The sequence below is a fragment of the Pyrgilauda ruficollis genome, unplaced genomic scaffold (genome assembly GCF_017590135.1).
Source record: "Pyrgilauda ruficollis isolate IOZ18807 unplaced genomic scaffold, ASM1759013v1 scaffold14, whole genome shotgun sequence".
Taxonomy (NCBI): Eukaryota; Metazoa; Chordata; class Aves; order Passeriformes; family Passeridae; genus Pyrgilauda; species Pyrgilauda ruficollis.
Window position 1 is genome coordinate 4231634 of NW_024512543.1, and position 17130 is coordinate 4248763.

General features: G+C 39.7%; 1 protein-coding gene across 5 annotated transcripts in view; it reads right to left on the minus strand.

Annotated features, from left to right (window-relative positions):
* Positions 1-3015: 3015 nt before the first annotated feature.
* Positions 3016-17130, minus strand: part of DCAF5 (DDB1 and CUL4 associated factor 5) — a 70120-nt gene continuing 56005 nt past the window's right edge. For 4 of the 5 annotated variants that reach the window (XM_041459804.1, XM_041459801.1, XM_041459803.1 and 1 more), the window contains exons 8-9: positions 11685-11812; positions 3016-5664 (exon numbers count right to left, since the gene is read on the minus strand). In XM_041459804.1, coding sequence (XP_041315738.1) covers positions 3856-5664; positions 11685-11812 — 1937 coding nt within the window. In that variant the 3' untranslated portion in view covers positions 3016-3855. The remainder of the gene's footprint in view (positions 5665-11684; positions 11813-17130) is intronic. The other variant, XM_041459800.1, reaches the window with a different exon arrangement.

Sequence of the window (17130 nt, forward strand, 5' to 3'; positions counted from 1 at the left end):
CTGAGTGGCTGAAAAGGAGAGAAAGCATCACGTGGACAGGGTACCTCTGCCAGTACCAGTGCCTGTAAAAAGGAGATGAAAACTCACTAATACAGAGCATTTTAACTCAATGGGGTAATAACAACAATCTGGTACTGCTCTCTTCCACAAACAGCAAAATAAATTAACTGCAAATGAAAGCAGCCCAAGATTTCAGTAATATCAAGCCATATCAGCTTGTGATGGCCACAGTGAGCAAGAGACCTCTATGTGTTCACGAGGATGTGACAATGCAGGCAAGTACAAGACCTCAGAAGTGGACCTAACCACATTTATCTGCTATATGTGTTTGAGGAACAGTAATTTCCCAGCTACCAAGTGACATAGGTTATAAGCAGAGATTAGGTTTCAGTCACTTATTCTGTTATGAAAATTAGCAGGAAAAAATCCACTACAAATTTTGGAGGAAAGGTTCTGAAATAAGTTGTCCTTCTCATTTGTTACTCCAGCTGAGTCAGGCTGGATTTCAGAATTTTCTGCAAGCAACTGGTAAAAACCTGTGCTCTTGCCTTCTCGAGACAGCTGTGCCTTTCTGCTCATGCTTAGTCTGTGTGCTTAGTCTCTAAACAGCAAACTGTCATCTTCATTGAGCCACTCACCTTGGAGAAGACTCACCAGCTTTGGTAAAATGTTCACTGGAGAGCTGGGAAAACCTCAAATGAACTTTGGTTGATAGATCTCATGTCCTCCTGCATCTCTACAAGCAGCTAATACCCCAGGCTAGACAAGCCTCATGGTTGCTCTTCAGAGGAAGAGTCAGCTTTGACTCTCTCTTTAAACAGAGAAAGCTGAAATAAGCAAATACAGTCTGTGACCTTGTAGAAATATAAGAAAACTTCATTAAGAATCAGTATTTCTCTGTCTAACATGTTCTGGGGAGATGTAAGGGAGGGTTTTTCTTCTCCACTGATAAGGTTCTCTGGACATGAACTGTACAAGGTGGCCTAGCAAATTTCCTGCCATAACAAGCTGCATGGTAAGCAAATAGTGACTAACAGGGTAGTTCAATATTTACACAGCCTTTTTGGTTTTAAGTGCATGGCAGGTTATTAGTAAAGGTAAAATCTCTTCCGATAAATTAGTAAGATTTTCCACCCAACAGTTTACACTTTCCCCAGAAGTAGGCAGTGACAATTCCAAGCACACAGCAGAACTCAGATGGAAACTGTGGGCACACAGCAGGACGAGCAATCCAGTGTGGGGGTGGAGAGCAAATACATAGGATCAATGACAGAGTGAAGCAACCTGCACAGAGCACCTCTTCTCAGTGCTGGCTACCTGAAAGAGACATGCTGCTGCCTCCTGGCTTGCTTTTTTGGGGTTCTTTGCCACATAATGGAGCTGCCTAATGCTGATAACTTCAGTTATGTGAGGAGGTGAATGCACTGCTTCAGAAGCTGCAGTTCTTGTGTGCACTGAAATTTTCTGTGAGCAAAAGGCTAAGATTGCAGCTCGCCTTCCTCCTCCTGCCTGACAGAAACTAGAAATAACAAGAATGCAGACAGCATGGGAGGTTTTCTTTGGGGAAACCACAGCAATCCTTTAAGCCCAGAGCCTGTACAGGAGCAGGGAGTTGGATTAGATGACCTCCAGTGGTCTCTTCCAACCTTACCCATTCTGTGATTCTGTAACACCAAGTCTGGGAGCTTTTATTCTGCTTTTTAGAACAAACAAAAGAAACAGAAAGTGAGACCACCAGGCATTTGGGAAAACACCAGCAAAAGATGACCATGTCAAAGAAGAGTAGAGATGCTCACTCACTAGAAGTGAGGGATGAGAAAATTTTCCAATAAAGTTTTGACTCAGTAATGCCAAGATCTTGGCTAAACCCCAGAATTTACAGTAAAATGTTTATACAACTAATGAAAACACCCCTATAGTGATCTTGATTGCAGGGATGTACAATATAGTAGGTACAGAACAATTTTTTCAATAAGATAACAATGTATCAGAGCTTGCTCTTAATGCCACTTTTGGCTGTGTTTGCAAACATCCCTTTGCCTTTCTCACCTAGAAAAGCAGAGCCAGTGTGGGCAGACAGCCAATGACAGACTACTTACAGTAGCTGTAAGACAATGATTCAGGTCGTGTTCTTCAATCTCCCTCCCACACCTATCCCCCACAGCATCCTTTCCAAAGTGCTCCTCCACTGTTTTAACAGGGCTTTTTCCTACTTTCCTAAAGTACCTAAGAGAGTTGGGGATATGAAATAATTATTCTGAGGCCACTGCTCTACAGCAAGGTACTGCTAGAGTTGTATTGAAAGCAAAAATTTCCAATTCCTTAAAATAAACTAACCCTTCCTCAGTAATGGGCTTGAAAGCCTTTGAAAATGATTGGGGTTCAAAGAAGCCTCTTTTTCTGTTGCACATAGATGTAGATTTTGTGTCCTTTATAGATGGTTTGTTTTCCCTTCACACAGTGACTCCTCTTACCTTGTTGCTAGGGAAGCAAGAGCAATTCCACCAATTCCAGCATGCCAGAACTGAGATGACTCACCAGATACTCCACTCACAGAGCCCTGGCAAGAAACAACTGTGTCCACCACAGAGTACTCCAGTTCTTGGCAGCAAGAGCTGTGCTCCTGTGCAAATTCTGATTGCCAGATTTGAACACCCAGGCTCCCTACATTTGGGGACAGTTCCCTGAAGCTCTCCCTTATATGCAGAACTCTGCTGAATACATCCACCCATCTCCAATTTCAAATATTAGCAGCACAGTGGTGAAAAACCAAACCTGATCTGCAACCCCAACCTGGTTTGGGCTGCAAAAACTGCTAAAAAAGCATTTTTCAGACTTTACCAAATGTTGCTGTTAACATGAATCAGTTACATTATCCATACTTCAGCTATTTTCTGTTTGGCTTACTGCTTCCCAAACGTAAGAACATGGGGGAAGGGTGGGCAAAATCAAGATATATCCCAACACCCAGAACCATATTCTTAATAATGATAATGATGATAATAATAATAATGAGGAAAAATAATCTCTATGTGTTAAGATCACAGAAAGGCATGTTTCAATGCCTGATTTTTAAAAGCCCTTGATTAGAATAAGGTCTACAGCATAATACCTGCCTCTTGCCAACAGTCATACTTCTATATAGTGATGACACTGTGTTATTCAGCTCTTTTCTTTAAAAAAGCCCACAAAATCGAATGTCACCATGGGAACAGTCTAAAGTTGGTTTTGGAAAGAAGCTCATTTCCTATAGTTTTTCTGTTGGCATAAAAATAATGTCACTGTACTGTATCAGAAGTAAGTGCTTTATGAAGAATCATCTGTGAAGATACCATCCAGTTCTGAAAATATCCTCCCTAATGGTTGCATTTCTTTACTTTCTGAAGCAGAATAAAGGACCCAGAAACACTTCTTCCCTGTTTTCCTCAATAAGAAACACACCCTAATTGTGTGATCTACCAGCAGTGTGACCTAATTCCACCATTCTTCAGCCTGCAATATGTAGTGTCAGTATGGAAAACTTCCTCTTCAGAAGAACAATTAAACTTTAAAGGAGTTATCCTGGTTGGCTGGCTGAACAAATGACACATGTTCACACAAGAATTATTCAGTCAACCATCTTAATAAGGATTTACTTTAAACAGAACCTTGTATGGGTACACTAGACTCAGTCTCATTAAGGAGCAAGTTGGATTTTTATACAGCATGAACCACTGGCAATCTAAAACAGACCCACTGAAGAATGGAATGGAGAATCAAACGCAATGTTTCAGACCCAAGCTCTATGTGCCTTTAATACTTTCTTTTTCCTTTTCTTTCTGAGAGAGTGCACACTACGACAGACATTTGCATTTATCATGTTTTTAACTTCTTTTCTAAAGATGAACTCTCTGAATCTGCATCTTCCAACTCGGCTCTGTGTCTTTTCAGTCCTCCAAGAGATTGAGTGCTCTCACTGCCCGCGGGATGCAGGTCAGCAGTATCCTCTCTTGTGCTCACATTGTAGCTGTTGGAGTCAATTTCAGACAGGCAGCAGTCTCTGTGCAAGGTCACACCCACCTGTACAAGGTTGCCATTATCAGCATTTGAGTGCACCTGTAGTCCTTGCATCACAGACTCCTGCTCTCCAAAACTCTGTCCATTGTTGAAGCATGGAGGGTGAAGATGCAAGTGGCCATTATTGTGGTTAACGCAGGAGGGGTCGAAGCTCCTCTCCTCACTGCCATCAGTCTGGTTTCTGGAGCAGTGACCTGACATGCTACAGATGGCAACAGCTGAGAACGGAGGGACCACTGAGTGATGGCTTGGTGCTGGTTGACAGTTCTGGCTATTTTTCTGTTCCACAAGTCCTGTGGTCTGAATGCAAGGTTCTTCTGTACAGCTATTTAGCCCTTTGCAGTTAGCTTTACCATTGAGCTTTTTAGTCTCAAAAGAATGCTCTACACCTCCACTGCTCATGTCTTCCAATGTGTTTTCTTGACCCTCTGTCCGCTGCTGATTGTCACAGTCATGAGCCTGACCATTACTAGAATTTTCTATCCCACCACATTCTTTTAAATTTTCTCTGTTGTGGTTTTCAGCAGAAAGAGCTGAGGAACCCTGAGGAACTACGGAACTTAAGTTCCTAGCATCTTCCTTAGTTAGCGAGCATGTTGCACTGTGCCTTCCACTGGTTCCTGGTTTCCCTTCATCATTTTCTCCATCTCCTCTGGAGGATTCACCATCTTTACTAGCTGAATATGATATGTAAGAATAATGGAGCCATTTGTAAGCTTTGTAAATCTTTCTCTCCACTGATTCACTGTCTGAACAAGGGGACGTCCTTTCTTTAAGAACTTCTTTGTTGGCCGAACTCCTTTCTGGTGAAGAAGCTGGAGAGGAAGAAAGATCATCTACTTTGATCTGGGGGTAATCATATATGTCCTCACCTATGTAAGGGGTTACGTTCTCTGTGTTAGTGCTAGTCCTTTCCTCCTTTTGCACCTTCTGTCTGCGCCTCAGTGCGTTGCGTTGCCTCATCGATGTGCGTCTTTCATTCAGCTCCTCTTCATCTTCTGTACTGCTGCTGCTGCTGGAACTGCTGGATTCATTCTCCTCAGGACTCGGAGATGGTGGCCGTGGGAAAAGGTCTGTATCTAGCTCTGCCTCACAGGTATTGTCATCAGAGTCAGACTCATTGGAAAGGGCCAGGAGACGTTTGTCCTGATACTTTCTCAGTGCAGAGAGCCTCTGCTGACGGGAAGCCACGTCTTCTCTGGCTGAAGGGGATGCAGTTGATCTTAAGGCCCTTAAGTTATAGGCAGTTTCTTCAGACTCTTCAGCCCCGTGTGGTGGGGAGTGATGCAGAGAGGTGGAGGACTCTGACTCGCTGTAAGCGGAGCGTTCACTCACTCCTGCATGGAGCTGCAGGATTGTGCTCTCACTGAGGTCGCTGTCTGAATCAGAACTCCAGCCCTCAATCTCCCGGCGCACCAGAGAGTCAAAAAAGGCCATCATCCTTGGATCTTCCTGGACTGATTGGTTGGCATAATCATGGGACAAACCACTACCACTGTTCAGCACAAGACTGATGTACTCTTCATGAGTGTAGAGGCAACGTGAATCATCCTCAATTCTACCATCCAGGTCCCCTGTGCAGTCAGGCTGCTTGTAAGGACTCCAGATCTGTAACAGAAAATAAAAAAACCAAACATATATCTTTGAATTCATAAACTATTATAAGCATTTGAAATGGAACAGTAGCTTGAATACGTAGAATAGCTGCAGGTTGCAGATTGTTTTTATTAATTTTTACCCCTCAGTACCATACTTACAAGGATTACAGAGCTGTGGGATTTTTTCTTCCCCTTCACAAAGGTGTTTTTTCTGCATTTACTTCACCCATACAGAATAAAAAAGCTCTCACACTGCAAGATTATCCATCATTTTGGTAATTCATTGTGTGATAATTTCTCCCAAATTGCAGGGCTCTATTTTTATGTAATAAGGAATGCTTACTCACTAACAGTAAGAATAGTTTGTTGCCTACAATACAGTCTTAGCACTAATGAAAGCACTTGTTTCCCAGGAAACTAGAATTGCTGGTGCTAGTGGTGTAGAGTAACATTTCATCCAGCTACGTAGTCAATCCCACCTGATCAGCAGGCAGGGAGTTGAATGCATGGAGATGAAAAGTAGAGCTGCACTACTCCCTTCAGGAAACAGTTCCAAAGAAGAGAAATATTCCAACATCCTCTGAAGACACAGCAGCAATTTTAATAGGTGAAGTTGAAGAGATTTACTGAAAGCTACTTTTGAAGTGTATTGATTTCACAAACAGCAACAATCTTGACCATGCTGTCCGTCTATCCTTCAGTCAATTTCCCTGGTATGGAGAGGAAAAGGGGGGAAAAAAGCTCCAAAAGAAGATCCACCAATATCCCTATGAAACTGGTAATCCATAGCAAACACAATAGTTGGATGTCCTCACCCTTCTCAGATTTCGTCACAGATTTGAGGGCAATGTCATTATGACATTGTGTGGACAACCACTATCACTTTGGATCAATGGTTAATGGAATGAACAATGCCTTACTGTAAGCAGAGCCAGTATGTATCCTATCTACAACAATGCCTTAATGTTCTGCTTAGAAAAGATCTGATCTCAGCCATGCTTTGGTTTTATCATGCTAACAAGCTCAGGGGAAAAAATTCTATGCCAGCTCTCTATACCAGGTTGGACTTTTGGGATCATCTTTGGAAAAAAAAAATCTAACAATTTTCCCAACAGAAATTAATTAAGTTTTGTTCCAAACAGACAAAACTGCTAACAGAAAGTGTTTGCATGTATAAATGACATAATCAGCACTCATCTTACAGATGCCTAATTAACACATGCAACATAACCTGATACTACCATGACAAGCAACATTAGAAAAGCCCACAAGAAGGCAAATTACTCTGTATTCACTGAAATTTTCAACAGTGTACAAAGAAACCTTACACCTTTAATAACTGAAGCAAAATGAAATAAATTACCTTGCAACTACTTGTTTTGTCCAGAACAGCCAGGTTTAAGATGAACAAATAAACTTTATTGTGAAAATCTCCCAAATTTGAAAGCTTTTACTTTGCATTCTCTGTAATTTATGGTTAACAGAGCTTCCACATATGATCTGGCTAGATAGATAAAAGAAACACTATTCTAAAATTAAAGTGCTGTAGTTATACTTCTTTTTCCAGACAATCATCAAGCTGCCTTTCAGAGCAAAGGGAAAGGAACTTTATATTGTGTTACATCAGGCTGTTTCAAGGAAGATCTCAACATCAAGGTATATCTGTTATTGGTACTTAATTGTTTTTTTATTATTTGCAATACTTCACCAAATTCCCGGTGCAGTCCTTTAATATGACACTTGAAACCAGAATGAAGACAGTTCTCTGTTGCTTGGTTCCAGCACTGCACTTACCAGACATATAGCCCAAAGGACAAGCATCATGTTTGGATGAAGATAACAAAACCCAGTCTAAGCCTACTATGTACAGAATTTCAGCAACCAAACTTAACCTTTTTGAACTATTCAAGAGAACAGAAAGAATCACTCTCCATTCTCAATTTCCCAGGCACCACTTCCTAAAGACAACATAGGAAAGAGCTTTATCTCAATGAATCCATGAGAGAGATTATTGATTGGTGGATACATCACTTTTTTTAATAGAAAAATAGAACTCTACTTGCTTAGACAGGCAGGCTAGCATGCCCTTTTCTCAAATAATCTTAGCAGCGTTAGACCAATCACTAGGTTTTATAAAGCCTTTTTTTTATTTTTTAAGCAAGAGAATTGGAAAATGCTTAGATCTGGTATGAACCAATATAAGTGGAGGAGAGGTAGTCTGCTCTGAAGTCCCTCTGAGAAAGGTCTGTCTGCAACGAAATTAATCTAAAAAGGTATGTAAAGTGTGCACAGAGATATTCTACATCCTTGGTAGCACTACCACATCTTTCTGCTTCTCTGCAAGCATCAGCAAAAACAGAGCAGTATAAAATATTGAAAAAATAGCTACAAAGAGTCCACAGTGAGGCTTTTCCCTTCCAAGAGAGGTTTGTTCACAGAGAAGTAAGTAATAAAGAAAAGTCAAGGGAATTCAGGATGAATACCTTGCTTGTATGGGACCAGTTGTCTCTGGAGAATGATATCCCTGAATTTTAGATATTTTGTTATGAGGGAGTGCGAAGGCCTGCCAGAGTCACAAAAAGAAATCGGACTAAGAATCTATCATTGGCAGAACAGGGAAGTCTTTAAACTGGTATCAACTGATCCAGTGCTCTCTGTGGCACCTGAAATGGGCTTCTTTGTAAATGGAATGCCTTTGCCTATTTCTCATTCTCTGACTGATGCCATGTTGAGGAATAATGTGATCAAACTGGAGAAAATAAGTTGGCAAATCAGCCCACTGAAGTAACAATATATCAAGTTCTTTCTCTGTCAGAAGATTAAGGAGATGAATATTACTCACTGATGACCTGAGTACAGATATAAAAATAGGAACAATAACAGAAAATGGGAATACAAAACTGCTTCTCTACTTCAGTAGATATCTACTCACAGCATCTTTGAATTGCTTATATTCCAGGGTGGCAAATCCCCAAATTTTAAAACAAAAATGTAGTTATGCCTGTAGCGTGAGAATAATTAAAACCACTTATATGAGATTATCTGATTAGGCAGAGGCAGATAGTCACAATGACATTAATCTGTCGCCATAGCAACGTGTGCAAATAGACTTTGTTATCTCCAACATACTTATGATTTTTAAACAAATGGGACCCACAACAGTTGTTCTCTGTTACACAATATTCCATTTTCAATACAAATCAGAATTTTTTTCCTGAAAATTGTTATGTACTTCCTCTATTTTTATCTTTCCTGGAACTGTCTCCTAACTGTCTCGGTGGCCCTCCTCTAAGCCCAACACATCAGAGGGAATGCCACATTTATTTCTTCTGCAATGTAATCTGTTTTCCTGCCAGCACATCCCAATGCCTTGCACACTTAACTGAGGGGAAAGTGGTATTTTTCTGTTTAATATTGCTTTAGCCCTTGTGGTGAGTGCTTGATGCAAATGATTATTTTAGTTTGCAGCTGCACTTTTTCATACTTTTACTGGCAAATGAAGGGCAATGAACAATTCATTTGGGTTGATGTGTCCACCACACACTGTCTGGAGTTGAGGCTCTGAATGTCTTCTGTTAATGAGATTTTTGGGTCTTATTTTTGGTCCTAGCAGAACCCTAAACCAACGAGTTACTGAACTGTATTCTTGAGGGTGCTTTACAACAAAATAAAACTAAAGCAAAAAAAACATAACCACAAACATCAAAATAATTCTTGTGAACACTACTCTTTTCTGTGGGGCTAGGCCTGAGATGAATTTGTATCTCATTTGCATTAAAACAGCAAATGTGTTGGCAGAAGATCATGGGGCTATTGAATGGCTTGATGGTGCTGCTATCAGTTCCTCCCTTCTTGAAGTACTAAATTTAGGCCAGCTACTCTAAAAATTAAGAGCTCAGAGAAACAACTACCTGCATCCAAATTTTTAACACATCACCATGTCTCTACAATAGTTTCTACAATTGCAACCAACCATATTGAAGTTATCTTCTGTGATTTAATTCCAGAAAGGGTTTTTTTGAGGGATAATAAAAAGAGGGACACCTTTTAAGAAAGTGATTAAAACAAATAAACAAAAAGGAATAAAATAAGAAAACATAAAAAATGTAACTATGTTTTTTATTTATTGCTCCTTCTCCTGTCATCTCAATTTCTCTGAGCAAGCACATCAAACACTTATATAGGGGAAAGAAAGACAGCCATGCAAAAGAAAGGTTTGTGTTTTCAGCTGTTTTTAATGTAATAAATGGCCCCTCAGAACTGCTGGTGCTGTTTGTGCTGTTTTGCCCTACTGCTAGTGGCAGTTACTAGTCTCCAGCTTATCCACAGGAGTTGCTGGAATGAAGAAGAAACCACCTTTGCACAGTCACCTGCAAACTGCTGTGCACTAAAGCAGTACCTTTAGAGAGCGAAGTCACCTGTAGAGAGTGAAGACGTGAGCACTGAGCCCCAAACAAGGCACATTACAAGCTGAGACAAAAGGACACAGAACAAAAGGGTAAGAAGTTCTGGCTGGCCAGTAAACTTAATACATTAAATACCTTTGCCTTAATTTCTTTCTAGCTTGAAATGTCTGGGGAATTCAGTTCCTTCAGAGCAGCTGCACAAGTTCCACTGCACACAACAGGAGTTCTCTTCTAAGGAAGCGCTCAAGCAGAGGTGTCTTTGAAAAAGTTACACAACCTATGACTGCAGCCTTAATCAAACTAACCTTTTAATCACTAGGCAAAAAAAATGCCCTGCCAAAACCCTAGCAGAAGTACACAAAAGCAACACAGGGGATGTTTATACCAATGCTAATCCAACAGTCTAAGCACACTCATGCAAGAAGGATTCACAGGGTGAAGGGTCAGCAGATCTAGAATCCAAAAGGGAAAATTCAGGCTGCATGAATCAAGTTCCCAAAGCAAAAAAAATATGCCTCTGGCAAAACTGTTGTTAAACAGTGGCAGTTTGACTGCTTGGAAATTGAAAAATCAGTGAGCTGCTAAGACTGTTCAATGCACTTTTGTTCAAAGCCTGTATTTAGTATATTTGTGATCAAACCTGTCAAGCAGGCAGCCCAGATGAAGAGGAAAGAACTAAAGTACTGGGGGAAGACAGAAGAGAAGGAAAGCTGAACGACAGTCAGAACTCAAATGCTGACAGTAGCTGTAATGCAAGCAATGCAGCAGGGCATTGAGCCATGGTTCCAGGATTTTGGGTCAGTTCTGCTCCATGAGTTGTACATCACTAAAACACTCCTTTGTGGGACAAGTTCATGCTGTCAGCTTGTACCTGACAAAAGCTTTTACAGTATTCTAACAACATTATTTAAAACTACATGCAGGTAAGACTTTCATGAAGACATTCAACAAATAGTTAGGATCAACAGCAGTTCTTTTTATCCTATTTCAAAATTACATGGTTGTGGCTTTTTCTACACTGTTGGTAGACCTAAATTGTAGCAAAATATTTATGGCAGCAGAATGCAAATAACATTAGTGTAGCATAATCCTCTGCCTTCCCAACACTCAAATAACAAAACTGGTTTTGCCTTGCTCCCACAATATTGAGTGTCTTTCCTTAAGGAAAGAAAATTTCTGAACCTAACAAAGTTTCTTATCTCTTTCAGTTCCACAGAGAAAGATAAAAAACTTCCTAAAAGTACTGTACATTGTTAAAGGATTCAGAAAGATATTGTACAAGGTACTAAGAGTTCTTCCTCTGGAAGTCACAGAAAAGGTACGTTGAATTGATTCAATGCACAAATACATACAAAAGACATAGAAGGCCTTCTGAGGCATTATTCAGCCAGGTCAGCCTAGGCTAAGGTTCATCTATTTGGAGATACTTTTATTAAACTTTAGACCAGAGTAGTACAAGTTGTAGGAGATCACATTAGAAGTGTAACCAAACTCACCCGAGCAAACGAGAAAACATTTTATAAAACAATAAGAGAAGACAGAGTGGACCAGAATGATGCTAAGCAAAACAAAGCATTTCTTCCTGAAAGATTGAAAGAACACATTTTCTGATAACTAATCTTACCTTTATAATCTTTTCAACGCCAGAAGAACAGATCATGTAGGTGTGAGGATTAAACCGCACTTGGTTTACAATTGACCGATGACCTTTCAATACCATGAAAGCACCATTGACAACCCTGCCAATGCCACCTAGGGGAAAACAAGCACACGTGGACATGAATAATTAAATCTTCATATTACTTTCAGTCATTGTCATTTAAAGTCCTGTTATATTTGACAATGCATTTCAGCTTTATCTTGCAGTATTTTAAGGCCTGTGTTGGCTGCAGAATTCCAATTTTATGAGCAATGCCCCTAGGAGAAGCAGCAAGTTTGATGAAAAGCATCCTTCCTGCAAATCAGGACATAAAGGCTTGCTTTGATTCATCTAAAGAAACAATGAAGGTTTTTGACCTAATATGACAAATATGCGAATGAGAACAACATACATCATGAAATCACCAGTGAAACCTAAGGCATGACACAGACAGTTTGTAAATCTGAAGCAGAGACAAATACAGAGGTTGGCTTTTAAGAGCAATACTATTTTTCAAATTTATTTTTTAAATCAGCAGTTTATTACTGCTACAGTTGACTCTAGTCTGATGAATAGGAAGGACCTGAAATAACACATCTGAACAGTGGGTTATATCATTCTTTGTCACAAGGCAGTGAATTAGCCAAAGTGGAATGCTTTTGTGCTAGTAGTAAAACTCAAAACAGAAGCCAATTAACTTTTCTGCTTGGTCATTGACTCTTACTAGTTCTATACACCAAAGTAAGAAACACTCACACAGTATTTTTTTAATATTCATAGACTCACACAGTTAAAACTACAAATTTGTTAGACAGCACAGCTGTGTATTTGATTAAACAAGTGTCCATCAACATGCTATGACTTAATATTTTCAGTGAAAGAAAACAAAACTTTTAAATGTGAGGAAGCAAAAACTGACAATCACTTCAGATGAGAATCAACTTGCTATTTAAAACTTAATGTGCTGTAAGTACACCTTACAGAAAACTAAAATAATTTCACTAGCTTCTGTGCTGGTTTAAGCCCTGTGTTGAACAACTTGTGTTCTAAAATAGTCAGAGTTCTCCTATAATCCACACTTCCTAAAGAAAAACTTGCGTTACCACTGAAGAGTAGCAAGATAGAAGGATCAAGAAAAAAAAATTAAAAAGAAAAACCCATTCTCATATCACCTTCTATTTATTAGGTTACGCAAATGGTGAAAACAACTGCAGCTAATGACCTTGTGCACAGACAGCCCCTCTCCTCTTAGAAAGTGTTCTAGCCCTTTCACTCACTATAGCTACATTCCAAAGAGCTGACTGATGTTTGACATGGAGAACAAACCATGAGAAGGATCTAGAAACAAGGTGTCATCTAAGTCCTAAAAATCCAGAGACAGATATTTTACTGCTTTGGGAAAGTGTTCTGCTTTGCATAATTTTTGCACACCAAACTGCTGTCTCATAGCACCTTGGGATAGAAAAATAAAGCTCCTGAGAAAGGGGAAAGTGATGGCAAGTAACTCCAGGGACCAAAATGCATGGCTCACCACACTGAAACTGCACTGAGACTGTTACCTGCATCAAGTTCTCCTATTTGGGTATATTTATATTTTCTGTAAAGATTCAGGGATTTGTTCTGCCATCAGCCACTGGAGCAGGATTTCACCACTGTCAGCAAATTTGACTGAGAAGTAACTGATTGGAGAGCAAGTTCATTAAATGCCAAATTAAGCTCTTTTGATTTTCTTTTCCATTTCATGAGATTCCTCAAGTCCTTTCATTCTGCTACTCCTGCTAGACACTTATGGCTGATGGTAAATTGCCATACTCCCACAGCATTCCTTCCAGCCAGATCAGAGCTGTCAGTCCAATTGTATCTATCAAGCCAACAGTAGGTGGTTACATCAAGACCAGTTCTCAACACATCTTGACTTAGCAGACAAATATTCCAAGAAAGAGGGCCTTGGGAATGAAGAGAGAGTTCACTTAGGAAATGTTTCCAAGCCTGTAAGTGATGTCTAAAACAAGTTTTAACTATCCATGGACTGTAGCTGCGTGAATTCTGACCAAAACAAGAAATATGCCCTACAAGTCACTAACAAAAGAGTCAGAAGGACTATGAGCAAAGAAAGAATTATAATGGAGATGAAACAAATACCATATACCAGTATCTTGGGCTGCATTCCTAAGTCACTCGTTGGTCTTTAGTGGTACTGTTGGCGGTGTGAATTAGCCCATGGTTATTTTCCTAGTAGAACAGTGAGAAGAGTAATTTAATGCCAGAAGTGCCTTCTGGGACCTCCTGCACAAGAAATACCTGGAGGTGTTGAAATGGGTCCAGAGGAGGGCCACAAAAATGATCAGAGTGAAGGACACCTCTCCTACAAGAACAGCTGAGAGAGCTGGGGTTGTTCAGTTGGGACAAAAGAAGGCTCCAGGAGAACTTATTGCAGGCTTTCAATAAAGGGGCCTTATAAGAAAGACAGACACTTTTTACCAAGACCTGTAGTGACAAAAGAAGGGGCAACAGTTTTAAGCTGAAAGAGTGTAGGATTATATTGGATGTAAGGAAGGCATTTTTCCAAATGAGGATGATGAGACACTGGAATAGGTTGCCCAGAGAAGTTGTGGTTGCCCTATCCCTGGAAATGTTCAAGGCCAGGCTGGATGGTCTCATGGAAGGTGTCCCTGCCTTTGGACACTTTCATCCCAACCCATTCTATGACTCTATGGTTTTGTAATTCTATGAAGGAACTCCAAAGCTTTCTGATTTAATATTGAAGTTCCCTGAACTTCTTTTAAGCAGCTATCAGTAAATTCAGAGAAGGCATAGTAATAGGACATACTTCCCTCCTCCTAAAATGAAGGTGAACTTCCCCACAAGGCTCCTTAAAAAAACTGCCCAGTTACATGAAATTGCCCCAGGAGAAGTACAAATCTTAGCAGTGAGCTTTTACCAGTCTTATAGGAGGTTTCAATAATTTAAACCAGAAAGTACTGACTCCAGCAATACTCTGATAATCTTTGTGTCAAATATAATAGACTGCCCCAGAACCTCATTTTTGGACAATCCCTTGCTTGATGCAATTTTAGTCTACCAACTCCTTTGTGTTTAAGCAACACCTTTAAGTAAGCTCTTAATGCAAAGTCTTCTTCATCCTTATCTTGAAAGCAGTCCCTCTATTTTATACTAGCCCACCACAGTTGTCATCATATTAGTGTGGTAGTTTTGCTTGAAAGGCGTTCACCAAAACCACTACAACTACTTTAGTATCTGCATGGCAGAAATCTGCCTGTGTCCAGACTTGTCTGGAATCCCCATGTCTCTCAGCAGAGGCTTAGCTGCAGCCATACAGCCTTTAGCCATCTCAGAGTGTGAGTTAAGTTTACTCATCTCTGCTGGCAAAAAAAAGGGCATTTGTATATTAACTGGAGGCTAGCTATAAACTGCTCAAATTCCTGATGATATCTTCCTTTTTTCCATGCAATAAATTCCATTTCCTTTTGCTGTCTTCCCTTGAAATGGTATTTTTATTTGTATTGTTTCAGCAGAATTGACTTCTGCTATCCCAAATCCACTCAAATTTTTCTTTTGGGGTCTCTTTTGAGGTTTTAGGGGAAGGGAATGTTATTTTTTTCCTTTTAAATTTAGTAGCATGCATGAGTTCTGCAACTCTATAAGCATGGCAGCTTTTATATTCTTAGCTAACTCCAACATGTATAGGCAGTGTTCATACAGAAGTCATTAGCTTACATATCTGTTATCAATAATATATATAAAAAAATCCTAAAGTCTTCAGAGGCTGACTATGCCAATTTTAGAAGGTTTATAATTTTATAACCTCTAAGTACTGGAGGGAAGTGATGGATATGTTCTAGCTGATTTTGCAATACTACCCAAAAATTGCCCTGCTTTGAGACAGTCCTGAGTAGTGGTTTAGTGTTCTAGCTGTGCTGGTCAATGGGGTTTTTTTTGGTCTGCTTTTATTTGATACTCAAAGTGAAATGTCAAGAAAATCACTCTTAATTTATACCCTGCAAATAAGTGTTCCAAAGAAGAGCAATAAAAAAATCTCAAAAAGTCCTTTAAATAATATCCTACTATGATATCTGATCAGCTTAAAGATACAACTTATAAAAGGCTAAATCTAATGTGCACATTTTAAAACAGATTTCCTGTACATGTTTGACAAGAATACCTTTGCAACACAAGCCTCTCTACAGGCTCCTGTACAGAGGAAGGAATGATACAGTGTTTTGTAGTAGCTGATGTCTTCTAAGTGGCCAAAGTGATATCTTCTTGGTTTGCTTTATAAATTTATATTTTAAATGTTAGGCTAATGATCTACTTCTTAATTATGTGGGTTTGTAAATACTTAAGTGACTGATTTGACATTTGACATATTACAAACATGTTGAATGGTACATCCCAACACATTTTAAAAACTCTAGTAAACTGTAACAAAGGAGAGTGACAGATTTAGACATCAATCTGACTTCCCCTGCATGAGTTCTACAACAAGAAGCAATGTTTAGAAAAAGCCAGAATAAATTATTTGAAGGCTAAAGAAAAAGTGAAAGTGATAGATTACTGAGAAAAGTGTTCTAGTGCAGAAATCCTGCAGGAATGTAGAACAGTCTCCAAACTAATGGAAGCTGCATTGTTCCAAACATTAAAAAAACCTGTTAAAATGCCAGAGAACTTGCTGGGATAAGGAACTATTCTCCACTGGCTCTGTAACAGAGGAGTTAAATGACCTCATTCAGAAGCCTTTTCTATCTAGGACACTGGAAAAGAAATCCTACTGTTTGCTCATATAAGGTAGAAAGACATTCCACAGACTAAAGCATAACTTCATACAAGCCTTGTGAATTACTCAAAGTGCTGAAAACTCCTGAGAAGAACCAGATATTTGCAGCTGCTACCAGTGTGCCATAGCATACCATTCCACTGCAGTACTTGGCACTACAGTGGTAGCTCATTTAAAGTTAATTTATTTTTCATTAGTAATAATCCAGGGTACATTTAGACCGTAGGCCACTACTTTGCATTTGAATCCTATGAGATCATGATGTGTTAACAAAGAGAGATACCATAGTTTGGAAAGCAAATGCACAGCACAATAAAAGCAAATATGCATAGCATATAGGGCCTCTGCCTTCAGTGCAGCAGATTTTGTTTAGGTACCTTAAAAGTCTCTCTGGTCACTCACACGCCTGTATTTGTTTCATACAATGGATGCCAGTAGATGGCTTTGCTCCTCAGAGACCCATCTGCAGAGAAGCTAGATTTAACACAAGCACTTTCTCCCCGAGAGCACACGGTCCTGCAGCATCCCTTCTTCTGGGATCAGGAATTGACTCCAGCTCTGGCAGCAGCCAGACTTACTAAAGGTTTCTCAGCAGCACAAGCAAAAGTGACTTTGGTTCCATCAAATATGGGGTGA